This window comes from Oncorhynchus tshawytscha, linkage group LG05 (genome assembly GCF_018296145.1).
Source record: "Oncorhynchus tshawytscha isolate Ot180627B linkage group LG05, Otsh_v2.0, whole genome shotgun sequence".
NCBI classification, from domain to species: domain Eukaryota; kingdom Metazoa; phylum Chordata; class Actinopteri; order Salmoniformes; family Salmonidae; genus Oncorhynchus; species Oncorhynchus tshawytscha.
In genome coordinates, this window is record NC_056433.1 from 64,991,665 (window position 1) to 65,009,306 (window position 17,642).

General features: G+C 43.4%; 1 protein-coding gene across 1 annotated transcript in view; it reads right to left on the bottom strand.

The window, feature by feature from the left end:
• Nucleotides 1-17,642, bottom strand: part of LOC112251597 (sec1 family domain-containing protein 2) — a 186,703-nt gene that overhangs the window by 134,859 nt on the left and 34,202 nt on the right. The window contains exon 4 of the mRNA XM_042322251.1: nucleotides 11,703-11,878. Coding sequence (XP_042178185.1) covers nucleotides 11,703-11,878 — 176 coding nt within the window. The remainder of the gene's footprint in view (nucleotides 1-11,702; nucleotides 11,879-17,642) is intronic.

The following is a 17,642-nucleotide window of genomic DNA, read 5'->3' on the forward strand; positions in this document are numbered from 1 at the left end:
TGTTGAGATAATAATCCAGTTAAAGTACAGTAATTTATTAAATTAGAGGTACATGTGAAAGTGAAACCATTGTTGAAATACTATAAAAGACTGAGATAATGGGAAATCGAATGAGAGGCTGATCTTGCCCTGTTGGAAGATTTGGCACACACTGCATTTCACATAGAGCACATTTTTAGAGACAGGTGGGACTTTTTGCAGAAAGTACAGATTGGCTCATCTATTATCATTTTCCAAAACCAATCTTATGGATTTCTGCGAGGATTAAGACCTACTTTAGAAAGGCAAACACATACCATTCCGGTGCACATCCAAGTGCTATCCACCCTCAGGTTTTTGGCAATGGGCACTATTCATTGGGAGCTTGCCGATAGGCATCTCACAGCCCTCGATGAGCTGATGTTTTGGATGCAATCATCAGCAAAACAAGCAGTTACATCCAATTTCCATACATCATTGCACAAGTGGTTGAAGTCAAGAGGGATTTCTTTGCCATCAGTGGGTTCCCAAATACCAACAAAGCAATAGGCGGCACCCACATCGCAATAAAAGCAAATCCAAATAACGAGTTCAACTATGTGAACAGAAAAGGTTTCCATGCTCTTAATGTATAGGTGATAAGAGTTGTGATGCGCAAAAGAAGCTGCTGAATGTGGGGGCAAGGTGGCCAGGTGGAACGCATGGCTTTTCATTCTGCAGAACAGCAATGTTGGTCTGTATCTCTACAAGAGGGAGCTGTTACAGATGTATGGCTTATTGGTGAGTGCTGCCTACTCATTTGAAGTATATTTGCCATTGTTAAAGCAACTTCAATGGTCATAATAGTCCTCTTTGTAGCTATGTTTTTATTGTTAATGGTCAAGCCACAACTGAGCTAGCCAAATAAAACATTTTGGTTGTACTTTGGTTGTACTCAACCTTTTTTGGTTGCGTTGTTGTATTTCATGATATGGCATTCCCCGCTGACTTTAAAGGGATGATTTTAACCATATTTGGTGAATTAGGGTCGTTTCAAAATGCAAATAGCCAAGGTCGTGCACGAGCACTTCGGCTGAGAATTATTAATGGTGCTCTCCTACCGGTGTGCATATGATGCTCGTAAGATTGTTTGATAAATCACACTTTTCTAGGCATAAGAAGACTCTAAATTCTGCTCGTAAGTAGCATGTCAGAATAATTTCAACGCAATATTGATAAATGAGGCCCTTGGTACTTTCATACTAATCTATGGGGTAAAATACAAGATATTTCAAATGGCTAATTATTCTGAACAGGGGGAAAAACATCACCAAATTCACTGAGAATACATAGTATGAGTAAACAATACTCCAAGCCGCAGCGTCATTCATAAATGAATATCATATGAATTCTATACATATATTTGAGTGCAATCAATTAGCTTGATTTGTGAGAGTTCAAATTGACTTAACAAAATAATGTTGAAGACATTTTTATCCTATCCGTTTCTAACTACAGAAACCATTTCAGAACAATCTGAGATGGTGAATGTCATGGCTTGATGACATGAAATGGAACGCCCTGATATCATGGGACACGGCAGGAAGCACAGCCACTGTTACAGCCTGAGCGCACGCACATAGACCCATACAAACACAGTGTTCAGAGGAACAAGAAGGTGTAAGGATATCAGGCCAATACAGATACCTACTTAGTGCATCTACAATAAATCGTAACTACGCCATAATCTGTATAAACAGGGGAATAGATAATCCAAACTAATAGACAAATGAACTGAAAGGTAGATGAGGTGTAGAGTCAGCAGGATGAGGAGAGGGTTCCAGCTGACTGTTACTACAGGGTCCGTCTGGTACACTAGGTCACTGTTAGGACTCGTTCTCCAACGGCCCGCCAGTCTTTCCAGAACCTTCCTCATTAGATTGAAGGGATGAAAGAACGGACTGTGGGGATTTTCCCCAGTCTGTGGTCTCCAGCTGCAGCGGAGAGTGCTCAGAAGAGCCAGACGCCAGGGGGACCAGTCAGCAGACCACACTGACTTAATTCACCAGGAGAGGATCTATTGAGGACCGTGAGACTCTGCTCCCTACCACACAGCAACCATCTCCCATGGAAAATCACAGTCTCAACCCCAAACACACAGAGGGGAAGACCAAACAACATAAGGCTACACAGAAGACAACATCACCTACAGTTGAAGTCTGAAGTTACCATACACTCAAAAAAAAATATTTGGCAAGTTGGTTAGGACATCAACTGTGTGGATGACAAATTATTTTTCCAACAATTGTTTACAGATTAGTTCACTTATAATTCACTTTATCACAATTCCAGTGGGTCAGAAGTTTACATGCACTCAGTTGACTGTGCCTTTAAACAGTAAATTCCAGAAAATAATGTCATGGCTTTAGAAGCTTCTAATTGACATAATTTGAGTGAATTGGAGGTGTACCTGTGGATGTATTTCAAGGCCTACCTTCAAACTCAGTGCCTCTTTGCTTGACATCATGGGAAAATCAAAAGAAATCAGCCAAGACCTCAGAAAAAAATGGTAGACCTCCACAAGTCTGGTTCATCCTTGGGAGCAAATTCCAAAAGCCTGAAGAAAACACCTTCATCTGTACAAACAATAGTACGCAAGTATAAACACCATGGGACCACGCAGCCATCATACCACTCAGGAAGGAGACGCGTTCTGTCTCCTAGAGATGAACGTACTTTGGTGCGAAAGGTGCAAATCAATCCCAGAACAACAGCAAAGGACCTTGTGAAGATGCTGGAGGAAACGGGTACAAAAGTATCTATATCCACAGTAAAACGAGTCCTATATCGACATAACCTGAAAGGCCACTCAGCAAGGAAGAAGCCACTGCTCCAAAACCGCCATAAATAATCCAGACTATGGTTTGCAACTGCACATGGGGACAAAGATCATACTTTTTGGAGAAATGTCCTCTGGTCTGATGAAACAAATATAGAACTGTTTGGCCATAATGACCATCGTTATGTTTGGAGGAAAAAGGGGGAGTCTTGCAAGCCGAAGAACACCATCCCAACCGTGAAGCACGGGGGTGGCAGCATCATGTTGTGGGGGTGCTTTGCTGCAGGACGGACTGGTACACTAAACAAAATAGATGGCATCACGAGGTAGGAAAATTATGTGGATATATTGAAGCAACATTTCAAGACATCAGTCAGGAAGTTAAAGCTTGGTCGCAAATGGGTCTTCCAAATGGACAATGACCCCAAGCATACTTCCAAAGTTGTGGCAAAATGGCTTAAGGACAACAAAGTATTATCAATATAAAAGGTATTGGAGTGGCCATCACAAAGCCCTGACCTCAATCCCATAGAAAATGTGTGGGCAGAACTGAAAAGGCATGTGTGAGCAAGGAGGCCTACAAACCTGACTCAGTTACACCAGCTCTGTCAGGAGGAATGGGCCAAAATTCATCCAACTTATTGTGGGAAGCTTGTGGAAGGCTACCCGAAACGTTTGAGCCAAGTTAAACAATTTAAAAGGCAATGCTACCAAATACTAATTGAGTGTATGTAAACTTCTGACCCACTGGGAATGTGATGAAAGAAATAAAAGCTGAAATAAATCATTTTCTCTACTATTATTCTGACATTTCACATTCTTATAATAAAGTGGTCATCCTAACTGACCTAAGACAGGGAATTTTTCAGGAATTGTGAAAAACTGAGTTTAAATGCATTTGGCTAAGGTGTATGTAAACTTCCGACTTCAACTGTACATAGGTATGTGGACACAACTTGAAATTAACGGATTCAGCTATTTCAGCCACGGCTGTTGCTGACAGGTGTATAAAATCGAGCACACAGCCATGCAATCTCCATAGACAAGCATTGGCAGTAGAATGGCCTCACTGAAGAGCTCAGTGACTTTCAACGTGGCACAGTCATAGGATACCACCTTTCTATGTTCGTCAAATTTCTGCCCACTTGTGAAGTGGAAATGTCTTAGGAGCAACAACGGCTCAGCCGTGAAGTGGTAGGCCACACAAGCTCACAGTACGAGACCGGTTTACGAGTGCTGAAGCGCGTAAAAAAATAGTCTGTCCTCAGTTGCAAAGCTCACTACTGAGTTCCAAACTGCCTCTGGAAACAACATCAGCACAATAATTGTTTGTCGGGAGCGTCATGAAATGGGTTTTCATGGCTGAGCCATTTGCAAATAAATTCATTAAAAATCCTACAATGTGATTTTCTGGATTTTTTCCCCGCATTTTGTCTGTCATAGTTGAAGTGTACCTATGATGAAAATTACAGGTGGGAGAACTTGCACAATTGGTGGCTGACTAAATACCTTTTTGCCCCATTGTATGAGCAGAACATGACATGCTGAACAATGAAAGAGAAAGGCTAGGAGGGTAGATGGAGAGGAAAAGAGATTACGAGAGGGGTACAGACAGAGTAAATTAAGTAAGACAGAGAGTCCTTGTCATAGCGCAAGACAGACAGAGGGACTCCCAGCCCCCTGCTGCTCCACCGGGTTTACCGGGCGCTCTCTTCCCCCGGGGCTGAGGGGGGGTCTGGAGGATGGATGGGGGAACGGTCAGTCCAGGTCAGCTCAGAAATGAGGCTGTAAAGCGGTGGGGAGTCTGAGGGGTCAGCGCCGATGGACTCCTGGATGTCTCAGACCAGCATATCACACAGTCATTCACACTCATTTGTTACAGTCTCCAGCCCCCTACAACGTCACGGTGCCTTGTGGGGGTAGGCAGGGGGCAGCAGTAGCAGACAGTCCAGAGAGGGAATGAATGTCTCGGCTGGCTGGCGGACAGGCTCCATACCCCTGGGGTAAAGACAATTACAGGCTTAAAGCCCCTCGGTCTGTGGCATGCAGCTCAGATAAGAGACAAGGTACAGAGAGGACCAGGCCAATATTGCAATTTTTCCTATTTCAGTACAAGTTACATTAAACTGATTGTGTTGACCAGAATAGACTGCATATTGTTCTGCTTATTAACTTTCTCTGATTTATATGTCTAGATATGGCTATACAGTACAAAGAAAAACATACATTTTTGTAAAGTACATTTTTTGCAAACCTCTGACACTGCAGGGCCTATCGTGGCTGTATGTTTGAGCTTGTGCAGGAGAAGTCAGGGGTTAAGGTTAAGGGGATAGAGGTCAGGAGTCTTGCAGAAGGGGCAGACAAGACGCGTGGGTCACTAGGCTGCAACCTGCAGGTTAACAATACCTCAGACAGACAGATACATAAAGATAACCTACGAACAACATATACCCGGGTCAGACAATCAGTCTGACAGAGAGACAGGCATACATTACATTCATGGCACATTAGTACAATAGAAAAGCCATACAAATAGAAACACGCATTCAAACATAGTAAACAGAGTCAGAGAGACAGAAATAGCAACCCACAGACCAGCCGATGGGGATATGGAGTCTGGCTGTTCAAGTAGTGTGACCCAGAGACAGGGGGATAGAGCAGAAGCCTCGTTGCTGACCAGTATTAACTGGCAGCTGAATGTTATAAGAGGCAGGCCGTGCTAATCTCAGCAGAGCTAGAGAAACAGGCTTGGGTGGAGAGGTTAGCGCTGCTCTCCTATTACTACTGACTCTTAATGATCAACAGACACCATGACTGACTGACTGACTGTCGCCATCCCTTTCATATCAGCATTCAATGAAGGCCTACTAGTCCTACTCCCCCATGAGTTAGACCTGCTCATTCAGTTTATCACACAGTCAGTCTTTCAGAGAGATTGTATCCCTCACTAACTGGCTCAGCCACTAGCTTGTCTATGGGAGGAATGTAGTACATGTATGGTTTGGAAGTAGCTCTGTCTGGGTCGTTGGTGTCGAAGTAGCTCTGTCTGGGTCGTTGGTGTCGAAGTAGCTCTGTCTGGGTCGTTGGTGTCGAAGTAGCTCTGTCTGGGTCATTGGTGTCGAAGTAGCGCTGTCTGTCTGGTAGCTCTGTCTGGGTCGTGGTGTCGAAGTAGCTCTGTCTGGGTCGTTGGTGTCGAAGTAGCTCTGTCTGGGTCGTTGGTGTCGAAGTAGCTCTGTCTGGGTCGTTGGTGTCGAAGTAGCTCTGTCTGGGTCGTTGGTGTCGAAGTAGCTCTGTCTGGGTCGTTGGTGTCGAAGTAGCTCTGTCTGGGTCGTTGGTGTAGAAGTAGCTAGTGTGATGTCCGGGAAGGGGTTGTTGAGGCTCTCCCTGCTGCTCCCCCACCCGTCTAGCACTAGTCCCCGGATGCACACAGGCCCTGTGATAGTGGGCTCGGTACGTCCTAAACCTGCCCCATTCAAACCAACACTCTTTCCATTCCAGGGCCCCTGGGTTCACAGCATGACACATAGCAGGGGGCAGATGCAGGGGCAGCATTGGTGGGTAGGGTGGCAGTGTCCCGAACCTTGAGGTAAAGCACTACTCCAAAGGTAATTACTGTACCTGAACTGACCCCTTCATTACACTGTAAACACCCTAAACTAACGCCACCTATCACACTGATCACATCTAGCTAGATCACTGGCCAACCACCATGGTCAGCCTACACAATTACATTTCACTACACCCACATCTTTATCACAAAAATAAAAACTATTTAACCCTTTAACCATTCCAATATGCTGTCCAATATGCTGTAATTAACTTCTAACATAAGAGAAAACATACAAATCGAGCTTCTACTTTTAAAAATCCACCTTTCTAGAAACAAGTCTCTCACCGTTGCCGCTTCCTATAGACCACCCTCTGCCCTGGACACCATATGTGAATTGATTGCCCCCCATCCATCTTCAGAGCTAGTGCTGCTAGGTGACCTAAACTGGGACATGCTTAACACCCCGGCCATCCTACAATCTAAGCTTGATGCCCTCAATCTCACATAAATGATCAATGAACCCACCAGGTACCACCCCAAATCCGTAAGCACCCTCATAGATATTCCTACCCAACTTGTCCTCCAAATACACCTCTTCTGTTTTCAACCAAGATCTCAGCGATCACTGCCTCATTGCCTGCATCCTTAATGGGTCCGCGGTCAAACAACCACCCCTCATCACTGTCAAACGCTCCCTAAAACACTTCAGAGAGCAGGCCTTTCTAAACGACCTGGCCCGGGTATCCTGGAAGGATATTGACCTCATCCCGTCAGTAGAGGATGCCTGGGTATTCTTTAAAAGTGCACTCCTCACCATCTTAAATAAAAGCATGCCCAATTCAAAATGTAGAACCAGGAATAGATCTAGCCCTTGGTTCTCTCCAGACCTGACTGCCCTTGACCAGCACAAAAACATCCTGTGGCGTTCTGCAATAGCTGGTGAACTCACCTGGTTCACCAACTACTTCTCTGATAGAGTTCAGTGTTTCAAACCGGAGGGCCTGTTGTCCGGACCTCTGGCAGTCTCTATGGGGGTGCCACAGGGTTCAATTCTGGGGCTGACTCTTCTCTGTATACATCAATGATGTCGCTCTTGCTGCTGGTGAATTATCTGATCCACCTCCACGCAAACGACACCGTTTTGTATACCTCTGGCCCTTCTTTGGACACTGTGTTAACAAACCTCCAGACGAGCTTCAATGACATACAACTCTCCTTCCATGGCCTCCATCTGCTCTTAAATGCAAGTAAAACTAAATGCGTGCTCTCCAACCGATCACTGCCTGCACCTGCTCGCCTGTCCAACATCACTACTCTGGACGGTTCTGACTTAGAATATGTGGACAACTACAAATACCTAGGTGTCTGATTAGACTGTAAACTCTCCTTCCAGACTCACATTAAGCATCTCCAATCCAAAATTAAATCTAGAATTGGCTTCCTATATCGCAACAAAGCATCCCTCACTCATGCTGCCAAACATACCCTCGTAAAACTGACCATCCTACCGATCCTCGACTTCGGGGTGTCATTTACAAAATAGCCTTCAACACTCTACTCAACAAATTGAAACCAGTCTATCACAGTGCCATCAGTTGTCACCAAAGCCCCACATACTACCCACCACTGTGACCTGTATGCTCTCGTCGGCTGGCCCTCGCTTCATATTCGTCGCCAGACCCACTGGCTCCAGGTCATCTATAAGTCGTTGCACGGTAAAGCTCTGCCTTATCTCAGCTCACTGGTCACCATAGGTATATCTCACTGGTCAACCCCAAAGCCAATTCTTCCTTTGGCCGCCTCTCCCTCACTAGCTTTAAGCACCAGCTGTCAGAGCAGCTCACAGATCACTGCACCTGTACATAGCCCATCTGTAGATAGCCCATCCAGCTACCTCATCCCCATACTGTATTTATTTATTTATTTATCTTGCTCCTTTGCACCCCAGTATCTCTACTTGCACATTCATAATATATATATTTATATTCGGCACATCTACCATTATAGTGTTTAATTGCTATATTGTAATTACTTCGCCACCATGGCCTATTTATTGCCTTACCTCACTTATCCTACCTCATTTGCACTCACTGTATATAGACTTTTTCCACCGTCTTATGTTTGTTTATTCCATGTGTAACTCTGTGTTGTTGTATGTGTCAAACTACTTTTATCTTGGCCAGGTCGCAGTTGCAAATGAGAACTTGTTCTCAACTAGCCTACCCGGTTAAATAAAGGTGAAATAAAAAATACCTACATGCGTTTTATAGTAGTAAATATCCTGTTTGGTTTGTAGTCAGATATTGTTTCACTGTTAATCACTGAGTGAATGGGAGAGCAGAGGTTAAAGGTGTCGACCTTATCACAGTAAGGCCTGACCTGACCTCACAGGACCTCCAGTCTCATGTTTACAGCCTGTTCCCATGGCCTAACTAAGCTTACACCACCACCTTGGTCTGGGACTGTGTCCATCAGCACCGTGTCCAGCTTTGCCAAACTGCTCCCCTCACACACTCAGGCAGGGTAAACAGGGCAACTGCCACACCAGCCAGAGAAAAGAGCCATTTCATCCAGCCATGCAGTTTCCTATGTAAATACCCTTCTCTGTGTCCACACTGTAGCCAGAGCCCAAACATTGTGGTGAGATGAAATCAACTGAGAGAGGGAGAGGAGCACACAGAAACTAATTTAACTTAATACCTCAATAAAACTGGGGCTCACATTACAGGTCCGTTTTGATTGCAAACATCAACTCTCACGTCACGAGTCAAGCTGCAAGGATTGATTGGGAGATCTGATTTCCAGACCTGAAATGTGCATTTTAGTATCTGGTATTTAAAATACTTTTGTTGTGCACTTGAATATTTTCAAATACACATACCAGAACAAGTACTTTGATTTGAGTATTTGAATGATAATTAAAAAAGAATTGTCGGACGAATTGTATATCAAAAACTCTGACTCAAATACACCCCCATACATTTAACCCAGATAATTGAAAATAATATTTGAAAAGACTGTCAAAATACTTTCCAAGTGTATTTTCAAATAAATAAAAATATGCAACTACTTCTTATTTTTATTATAGCTACTTAGTTTGCAAATACAGTACCAGTCAAAAGTTGACACACCTACTCATCCCAGGGTTTTTCTTTATCTTTACAATATTCTACATTGTAGAATAATATTGAAGACATCAAAACTATGAAATAACAAATATATAATCATGTAGTAAACAAAAAAGTGTTAAACAAATCAAAATATATATTTGAGATTCTTCAATTTAGCAACCCTTTGCCTTGACAGGTTTGCATACTTTTGGCATTCTCTCAACCAGCTTCATGAGGTAGTAACATGGAATGCATTTTAATTAACAGGTGAGCCTTGTTAAAAGTTAATTTGTGGAATTGCTTTCCTTCTTTAATGTGTTTGAGCCAATCAGTTGTGTTGTGACAAGGTATGGGAGGTAAACAGATATCCCTATGGCAAGAACAGCTCAAATAAGTAAAGAGAAACGACAGTCCATCATTACTTTAAGACATGAGTCAGTCAATGCGGAACATTTCAAGAACTTTGAAAGTTTCTTCAAGTGCAGTCGCAAAAACCATCAAGCACTATGATGAAACTGGCTCTCATGAGGACCGCCACAGGAAAGGAAGACCCAGAGTTACCCCTGCTGCAGAAGATAAGTTCATTAGAGTTACCAGCCTCAGAAATTGCAGCCCAAATAAATGCTTCACAGAGTTCAAGTAACAGACATCTCAACAACTGTTCAGAGGAGACTACGTGAATCAGGCCTTCATGGTTGAATCGCTGCAAAGAAACCCCTACTAAAGGACACTAATAAGAAGAAGAGACTTGCTTGGGCCAAGAAATACAAGCAATGGACATTCGACCGGTGGAAAACTGTTCTTTGGTCTGATGAGTCCAAATTTTTGGTTCCAACCGCCATGTCTTAGTGAGACGCAGAGTAGGTGAACAGATGATCTCTGTTCACCTACTCTGTTGGACTGTTGGAAAAGCATTCCAGGTGAAGCTGGTTGAGATAATGCCAAGAGCGTGCAAAGCTGTCATCAAGGCAACGGGTGGCTACTTTGAAGAATCTCAAATATATTTTGATTTGTTTAACACTTTTTTGGTTACTACGTGATTCCATGTGTGTTATTTCATAGTTTCAATGTCTTCACTATTATTCTACAATGTAGAAAAGAGTAAAAATAAAGAAAAATCCTGGAAAGTGTGCCCAAACTTTTGACTGGTACTGTATGTGAAAGTCATTGAGATATTTGAAATGGTATTTGAACCCAGGTCTGCTGATTTTCCAAGTATGTGTTTTGAATGGGGTTCCAAACATACACAAACAAAAACAATACTCACTTGAGATAAGATGGTTATCACTGGGCCTACCTGGCATCTATTTTTACCTGAGGACACATTTTCTACTTTCTTCCATAAACACCTGCTGACTACTATGATACTGAAGCTGAAAGGCAGAGTGGACTGTGAGAACAAATGAGGTCAGAAGGGTACAGAACAAACGGAGTGATATGGCTTGATGTGGACTAACATGGTACGAAGGATACTGGTACCAAATAAGCCAAAGCATCTTCCTCCCAGGAGCTCAGCTAAGAAACAAGATTTACAAGGTTGTTTTCAAATTCCACTTTGGCATGGGACGCTGGCAGGCGCAGGCCAGTTTTGTTTTTCCGTGATTTACTTTAATAAGTTCCTAAATACTGTGCTGTCCTGCTGCTGGCTTTACAGCTTCAGGAATATAAAGAGACGGAGGAAATGGCTTTGGAATAGAGTAGTATTAGTTTGATTAGAAGACTCTAGAACATGGCGCCTTACCGCTCTCAGTCTCCACTCAGAGTGAGAGAGATTCTAAACTGTCAGCAGACCACTGCTATCGGTCAGAGGTGTGATGAGACACTTCAGCTGTTTACTCTCTCTTGTCCTCTCAGTCTTTCTCTCTGTCCCCTTCTCCAATAACCTCTGACCCTGCCATGGTCTGACAGACGTGCACATCCGCCCCAATCCATCCTGGTAAACTGCTTCCTTTTCTCCCGTTCACCCCAACAACTCTAAACACTGACTGGAAAGCAGGCTATTCCCCCCAGAAGTTTACACAGGAACTGCATGTTTTTTTTCCCTACAAACACAACTGGCTATGTTTATAAACCACAGTAGAGAGTTACAGGGCGTTTTTCTCTCTCTGACAGACAGTTTATCCCAACAAAGTTGTGGTCACCTTGCCTCACCAGTGTCACCCCCCCAGTCAGGGGTCCCAGCGGGGCAGAGTGGGGTGGCGGAGTGTGTGTGTGTGTATGTGTGTCCAGGGTGTGTGTAGTACACCTGCAGGAGGAGCCTCTCAAAAGCAAGGCAGGAGTCCCAGCGGGGCAGTGTGGGGTGACGGAGGGTCTGGGCGGTGGCCAGACCCAGCTGTATTACCCCACAGTGACTCTCTAGAGCCCCCCAGTTGCTCTTAAACAGCTGTATGTAGGAACACAGCTGCTCCGGGGTCACACGGCCTGAGAGAGGGAGAGACAAAACCGACATGAGGAAATAATATTCATTTCTTATTAATCTATTCAATGTAATTTAATTAACCAGTCGATCATACAACCGATAACATAGTATTGTATGGTTCAGTGCATACACACTAGCATACTCATACTAGTCTGCCATACTAGAGCCAGACTCCACAGGCAGAGGAGAGAGAAGAGAAGCTTGGAGGAGACGGCTGTGAGAACCTCAGCCATAATCATGTATTGGGCAAACTGTATTTTCTGTGAAAGTGTGTATCTGTATCTTCAAGTGTTATTGTCGAAGTGTGGGGGTCTATGTTTTATATGAGTCATAGTGTGTGATAGAATGTGTGAAGTAGTATTTGCCCCCTTTGCAGCAAGACAATGATCCAAAACACACATTCAAGTCTACATGAAAATGGCTAAAAAGCAACAAATCTGAAGTTGTGGAATGTTTTAGTCAAAGTCCAGACCTAGTCCCAATTGAGATGCTGTGGCAGGACTTCAAACAAGCAATTAATTCTTAAAAAACCCACGTTACTGTTACAGCAGCTCTTTATGGAAGAGTGGGCCAGAATTCCTCCACAGCGACGTGAGAGACTGATCAACAACTACAGGAAGTGTTTGGTTGGAGTCATTGCAGCTAAAGGTGGCACAACCAGTTATTGAGTGTAAGGGTGCAATTACTTTTTCACACAGGGCATTGGGTGTTGCATAACTTAGTTTATTAAATAAATAAGTATACCTTTTTTGCGTTATTTGTAAACTCAGGTTCCCTTTATCTAATATTAGGTTTTTGTTGAAGATCTGATAACATTCAGTATCAGAAACATGCTAAATTAGAGAAAATCAGAAAGGGGGCAAATACTTTTTCATGGCACTGTATATACTGTGTGAGTGAGTGAGTGAGTGAGTGAGTGAGTGAGTGAGTGAGTCCCTGTGAGGCTGTCTAAGACTGACTAATACGTGTGAATCAGAGGTTGTCTGATTATTTGCAGAGCTGGCAGAGTGAAGCTGGGTTCCTCAGACTGTTTAAGACCCTCCCTCCTCTAAGGATGATTCACAGAGACACATGAAGAAGTGGGGGAGGTGGGGGTGAGGAGGGCAGCCTGGAGGTAGACGGACAGGGGGACGGAGCGACCCCAGGACTGGGGGCGAGAAAAGAGGGGTACACATTAACTCCCCATAAACCCCACTTCTTCATGTTGATGTTCAGAACCAGGAACAGATGTGGGACTATTTCCTGTTGGATTACACAGCCAATGTTTTCTTTAGCATGAATAGAGGAGAAACAGAGGCGGAATGAAAAATGGGGCACAACGTTCCAGAATACAAAATATAAAGTATGGAGTCATGCTAAGTACAGACATAACGACTTCAATTGAACAACTTTGTTATTAACGCTGGATTATAAAACGTGTTGAGTTTTCATCAAGAACGGTTAGACTGGCAGGGTTAGCCTCACAAAGGACTCCTATTCCCAGAAATCAGAGTCTAATGCTGAGTAAAATTCACAGTGTGCAAGACTGCTGAAACTGAGCCTGTTGGGTAATGTGGTCTTCTCACCGTCCTAAACCAACCTGTATGTGCTCTCTGTGTGGCACCAACAGGCAGAATGGAAGATATGTGTTCAAAAGCAAATCAGGAAACCTTTGCAACATTAAAAGATAGAGGAATGGACCCGGATCCAGGAATATCCAGACAGTGAAAAGCCCTATTGTGAACAGCCCTGGCCGTGGCAAAAAGCCTGGAAGGATACACAGGCATCACCGAGCCTGATGTGCCAACAATAACTCAGCCCATGAGTGGGAAGGAAAACCACAGCCAGGGCCAAACATAATTTAGCCCTAGAACAGGCCTGAGAGAGGGAGATACTGGGGGACAACAATAATCTAGCCCAGAGGTAAGGGTAAAGGGTGAGAACACGCTAAGGAAAGAAAGAGAAAATGATAGAAGAATGAAAGGCACACAAAGAGTCTGAGGATCAACCAACATTCATCCCCTGAACGATGCTAGGAAGCCAAGGGCCAACCATTATTAACCCTAAAACTGTACCAGGGGGATGACTTGCATTTTTAGTTGGATAGTATGTGGGTGACTCAGGGACTAAGAAGTACTGTCTGTTTGAGCATGAAGCTGAACAGTGGTGATTCTCACTCAGTCCTGGCTTGTACATCATGGTGCTGCATGGACCAGAGGAGGGAGCAGGGGATTTTATTCATGCAGAGTAGGGAAAAGACCTGGGGCGTTTATTTATGGACACATCACTGGGCCTACTCCCAAACTGTACAGTAGAGTACACACAACACGCTCAGCCACATCGCTGCACCTGTGTGTATAAATGAGTGAAGCAGCAAGAGAGAAAAGGGACAGACTGTGCAGCTGCATACAGCATGTGTCATGTTCATAAAGAAACAGAATATGTAGCCTGGCTCTTCTTCTCCACTTTAGAATGTGAGAATATGTAGCCTGGCTCTTCTTCTGCTCTTTAGAATGTGAGAATATGTAGCCTGGCTCTTCAGAATGTGAGAATATGTAGCCTGGCTCTTCTTCTCCTCTTTAGAATGTGAGAATATGTAGCCTGGCTCTTCTTCAGCTCTTTAGAATGTGAGAATGTGTAGCCTGGCTCTTCTTCTCCTCTTTAGAATGTGAGAATGTGTAGCCTGGCTCTTCTTCTCCTCTTTAGAATGTGAGAATATGTAGCCCTGCTCTTCTCCTCTTTAGAATGTGAGAATATGTAGCCTGGCTCTTCTTCAGCTCTTTAGAATGTGAGAATATGTAGCCTGGCTCTTCAGAATGTGAGAATATGTAGCCTGGCTCTTCTTCTCCTCTTTAGAATGTGAGAATGTGTAGCCTGGCTCTTCTTCTCCTCTTTAGAATGTGAGAATATGTAGCCCTGCTCTTCTCCTCTTTAGAATGTGAGAATATGTAGCCTGGCTCTTCTTCTCCTCTTTAGAATGTGAGAATGTGTAGCCTGGCTCTTCAGAATGTGAAATGAGAATATGTAGCCCGGCTCTTCTCCTCTTTAGAATGTGAGAATATGTAGCCTGGCTCTTCTTCTCCTCTTCAGAATGTGAGAATGTGTAGCCTGGCTCTTCTTCTCCTCTTTAGAATGTGAGAATGTGTAGCCTGGCTCTTCTTCTCCTCTTTAGAATGTGAGAATATGTAGCCCGGCTCTTCTCTTCTTTAGAATGTGAGAATGTGTAGCCTGGCTCTTCTTCTCCTCTTTAGAATGTGAGAATATGTAGCCCTGCTCTTCTCCTCTTTAGAATGTGAGAATATGTAGCCCGGCTCTTCTCCTCTTTAGAATGTGAGAATATGTAGCCCGGCTCTTCTCCTCTTTAGAATGTGAGAATATGTAGCCCAGCTCTTCTTCTCCTCTTTAGAATGTGAGAATGTGTGTGTTTTGATTCCTCTGGCATGGTTGTGATCTTGTTGGCTGGGAGAGCAGGAAATTACTGTTGCTGGATGCATTGGTTTGGCTGCAAATGTGTGTGTGTGTGTACAATCAAGTATCTGCCATAGTCTCCAATTTCTGCAAAGTGAAAAATCCCACAATAGACTGTCCGAATTAGGCCATATTCTACAGAGCCAGTACAGATCCTGTCAACACTGTTCTCTTCCACTGCAATATATATATATATATATATATATATATATATATATATATATATATATATATATATATATATATATATATATATATATATATGAGTGTAACACACAGTGGGGCAAAAAGTATTTAGTCAGGCACCAATTGTGCAAGTTCTCCCACTTAAAAAGACGAGAGAGGCCTGTAATTTTCATCATAGGTACACTTCAACTATGACAGACAAAATGAGAAGAGAAAAAAATCCAGTAAATCACATTGTAGGATTTTTAATGAATTTGCAAATTATGGTGGAAAATAAGTATTTGGTCATTAACAAAAGTTTCTCAATACTTTGTTATATACCCTTTGTTGGCAATGACAGAGGTCAAACGTTTTCTGTAGGTCTTCACAAGGTTTTCACACACTGTTGCGGGTATTTTGGCCCATTCCTCCATGCAGATCTCCTCTAGATTTTCTATGGGGTTGAGCTCTGGAGACTGGCTAGGCCACTCCAGGACCTTGAAATGCTTCTTACGAAGCCACTCCTTCGTTGCCCGGGTGGTGTGTTTAGGATCATTGTCATGCTGAAAGGCCCAGCCACGTTTCATCTTCAATGCCCTTGCTGATGGAAGGAGGTTTTCACTCAAAATCTCACGATACATGGCCCCATTCATTCTTTCCTTTACACGGATCAGTCGTCCTGGTCCCTTTGCAGAAAAAAAAGCCCCAAAGCATGATGTTTCCCCCATGCTTCACAGCAGGTATGGTGTTCTTTGGATGCAACTCAGCATTCTTTGTCCTCCAAACACGACGAGTTGAGTTTTTACCAAAAAGTTATATTTTGGTTTCATCTGACCATATGACATTCTCCCAATCTTCTTCTGGATCATCCAAATGCGCTCTAGCAAACTTCAGACGGGCCTGGACATGTACTGGCTTAAGCAGGGGGACACGTCTGGCACTGCAGGATTTGAGTCCCTGGCGGCGTAGTGTGTTACTGATGGTAGGCTTTGTTACTTTGGTCCCAGCTCTCTGCAGGTCATTCACTAGGTCCCCCGTGTGGTTCTGGGATTTTTGCTCAGTGTTCTTGTGATCATTTTGACCCCACGGGGTGAGATCTTGCGTGGAGCCCCAGATTATCAGTGGTCTTGTATGTCTTCCATTACCTAATAATTGCTCCCACAGTTGATTTCTTCAAACCAAGCTGCTTACCTATTGCAAATTCAAATTCCTTTGACAGCTCTTTGGTCTTGGCCATAGTGGAGTTTGGAGTGTGACTGTTTGAGGTTGTGGACAGGTGTCTTTTATACTGATAACAAGTTCAGACAGGTGCCATTAATACAGGTAATGAGTGGAGGACAGAGGAGCCTCTTAAAGAAGAAGTTACAGGTCTGTGAGAGCCAGAAATCTTGCTTGTTTGTAGGTGACCAAATACTTATTTTCCACCATAATTTGCAAATAAATTCATTAAAAATCCTACAATGTGATTTTCTGGATTTTTTTCCCTCATTTTGTCTGTCATAGTTGAAGTGTACCTATGATGAAAATTACAGGCCTCTCATCTTTATAAGTGGGAGAACTTACACAATTGGTGGCTGACTAAATACTTTACCCCACTGTACATACATACATCTGCATCCACATGAAATATAAAGCACACACACAATCAAAGGCACACAAACACAGATCTCCACACACAGTCAAACACAAATACATACACATACATAAACCAAAGCTGTACAAACATCCAAAAACAACATTGAATGCCCTCAGACTGACACAGACGCACAAGGTTTCACAAGCCTATTCTGTTGTGAGAATGTGTCTCGTTGTCTCTGAACAAGCTCAGCAACATCAGAGATGAATTGTCTCTCTGGATAGTGTGATCCTCCTGCGAGGTGAAGTGAAGCCAACTTGGATCCAGAGACTATATGTGCTTGTGATATATACATACAGTACATGTCATACAACGTGCAGGAATGTACACAGTATTTATGTAAACAATGCTACAGTGGAAGTAGATGCTGTGAACAGTACTAGGTGTGTGTGAGCATTAGTCTATAACGTGTTTATGAATACTACTACATGTGTGTAGTCAGCGTGAAATCTGTCTAACTTACAGCTCTGTTTCCTCCCTTTTCATGTGACCCCACAGGCATTATAGCAGAATGTGGT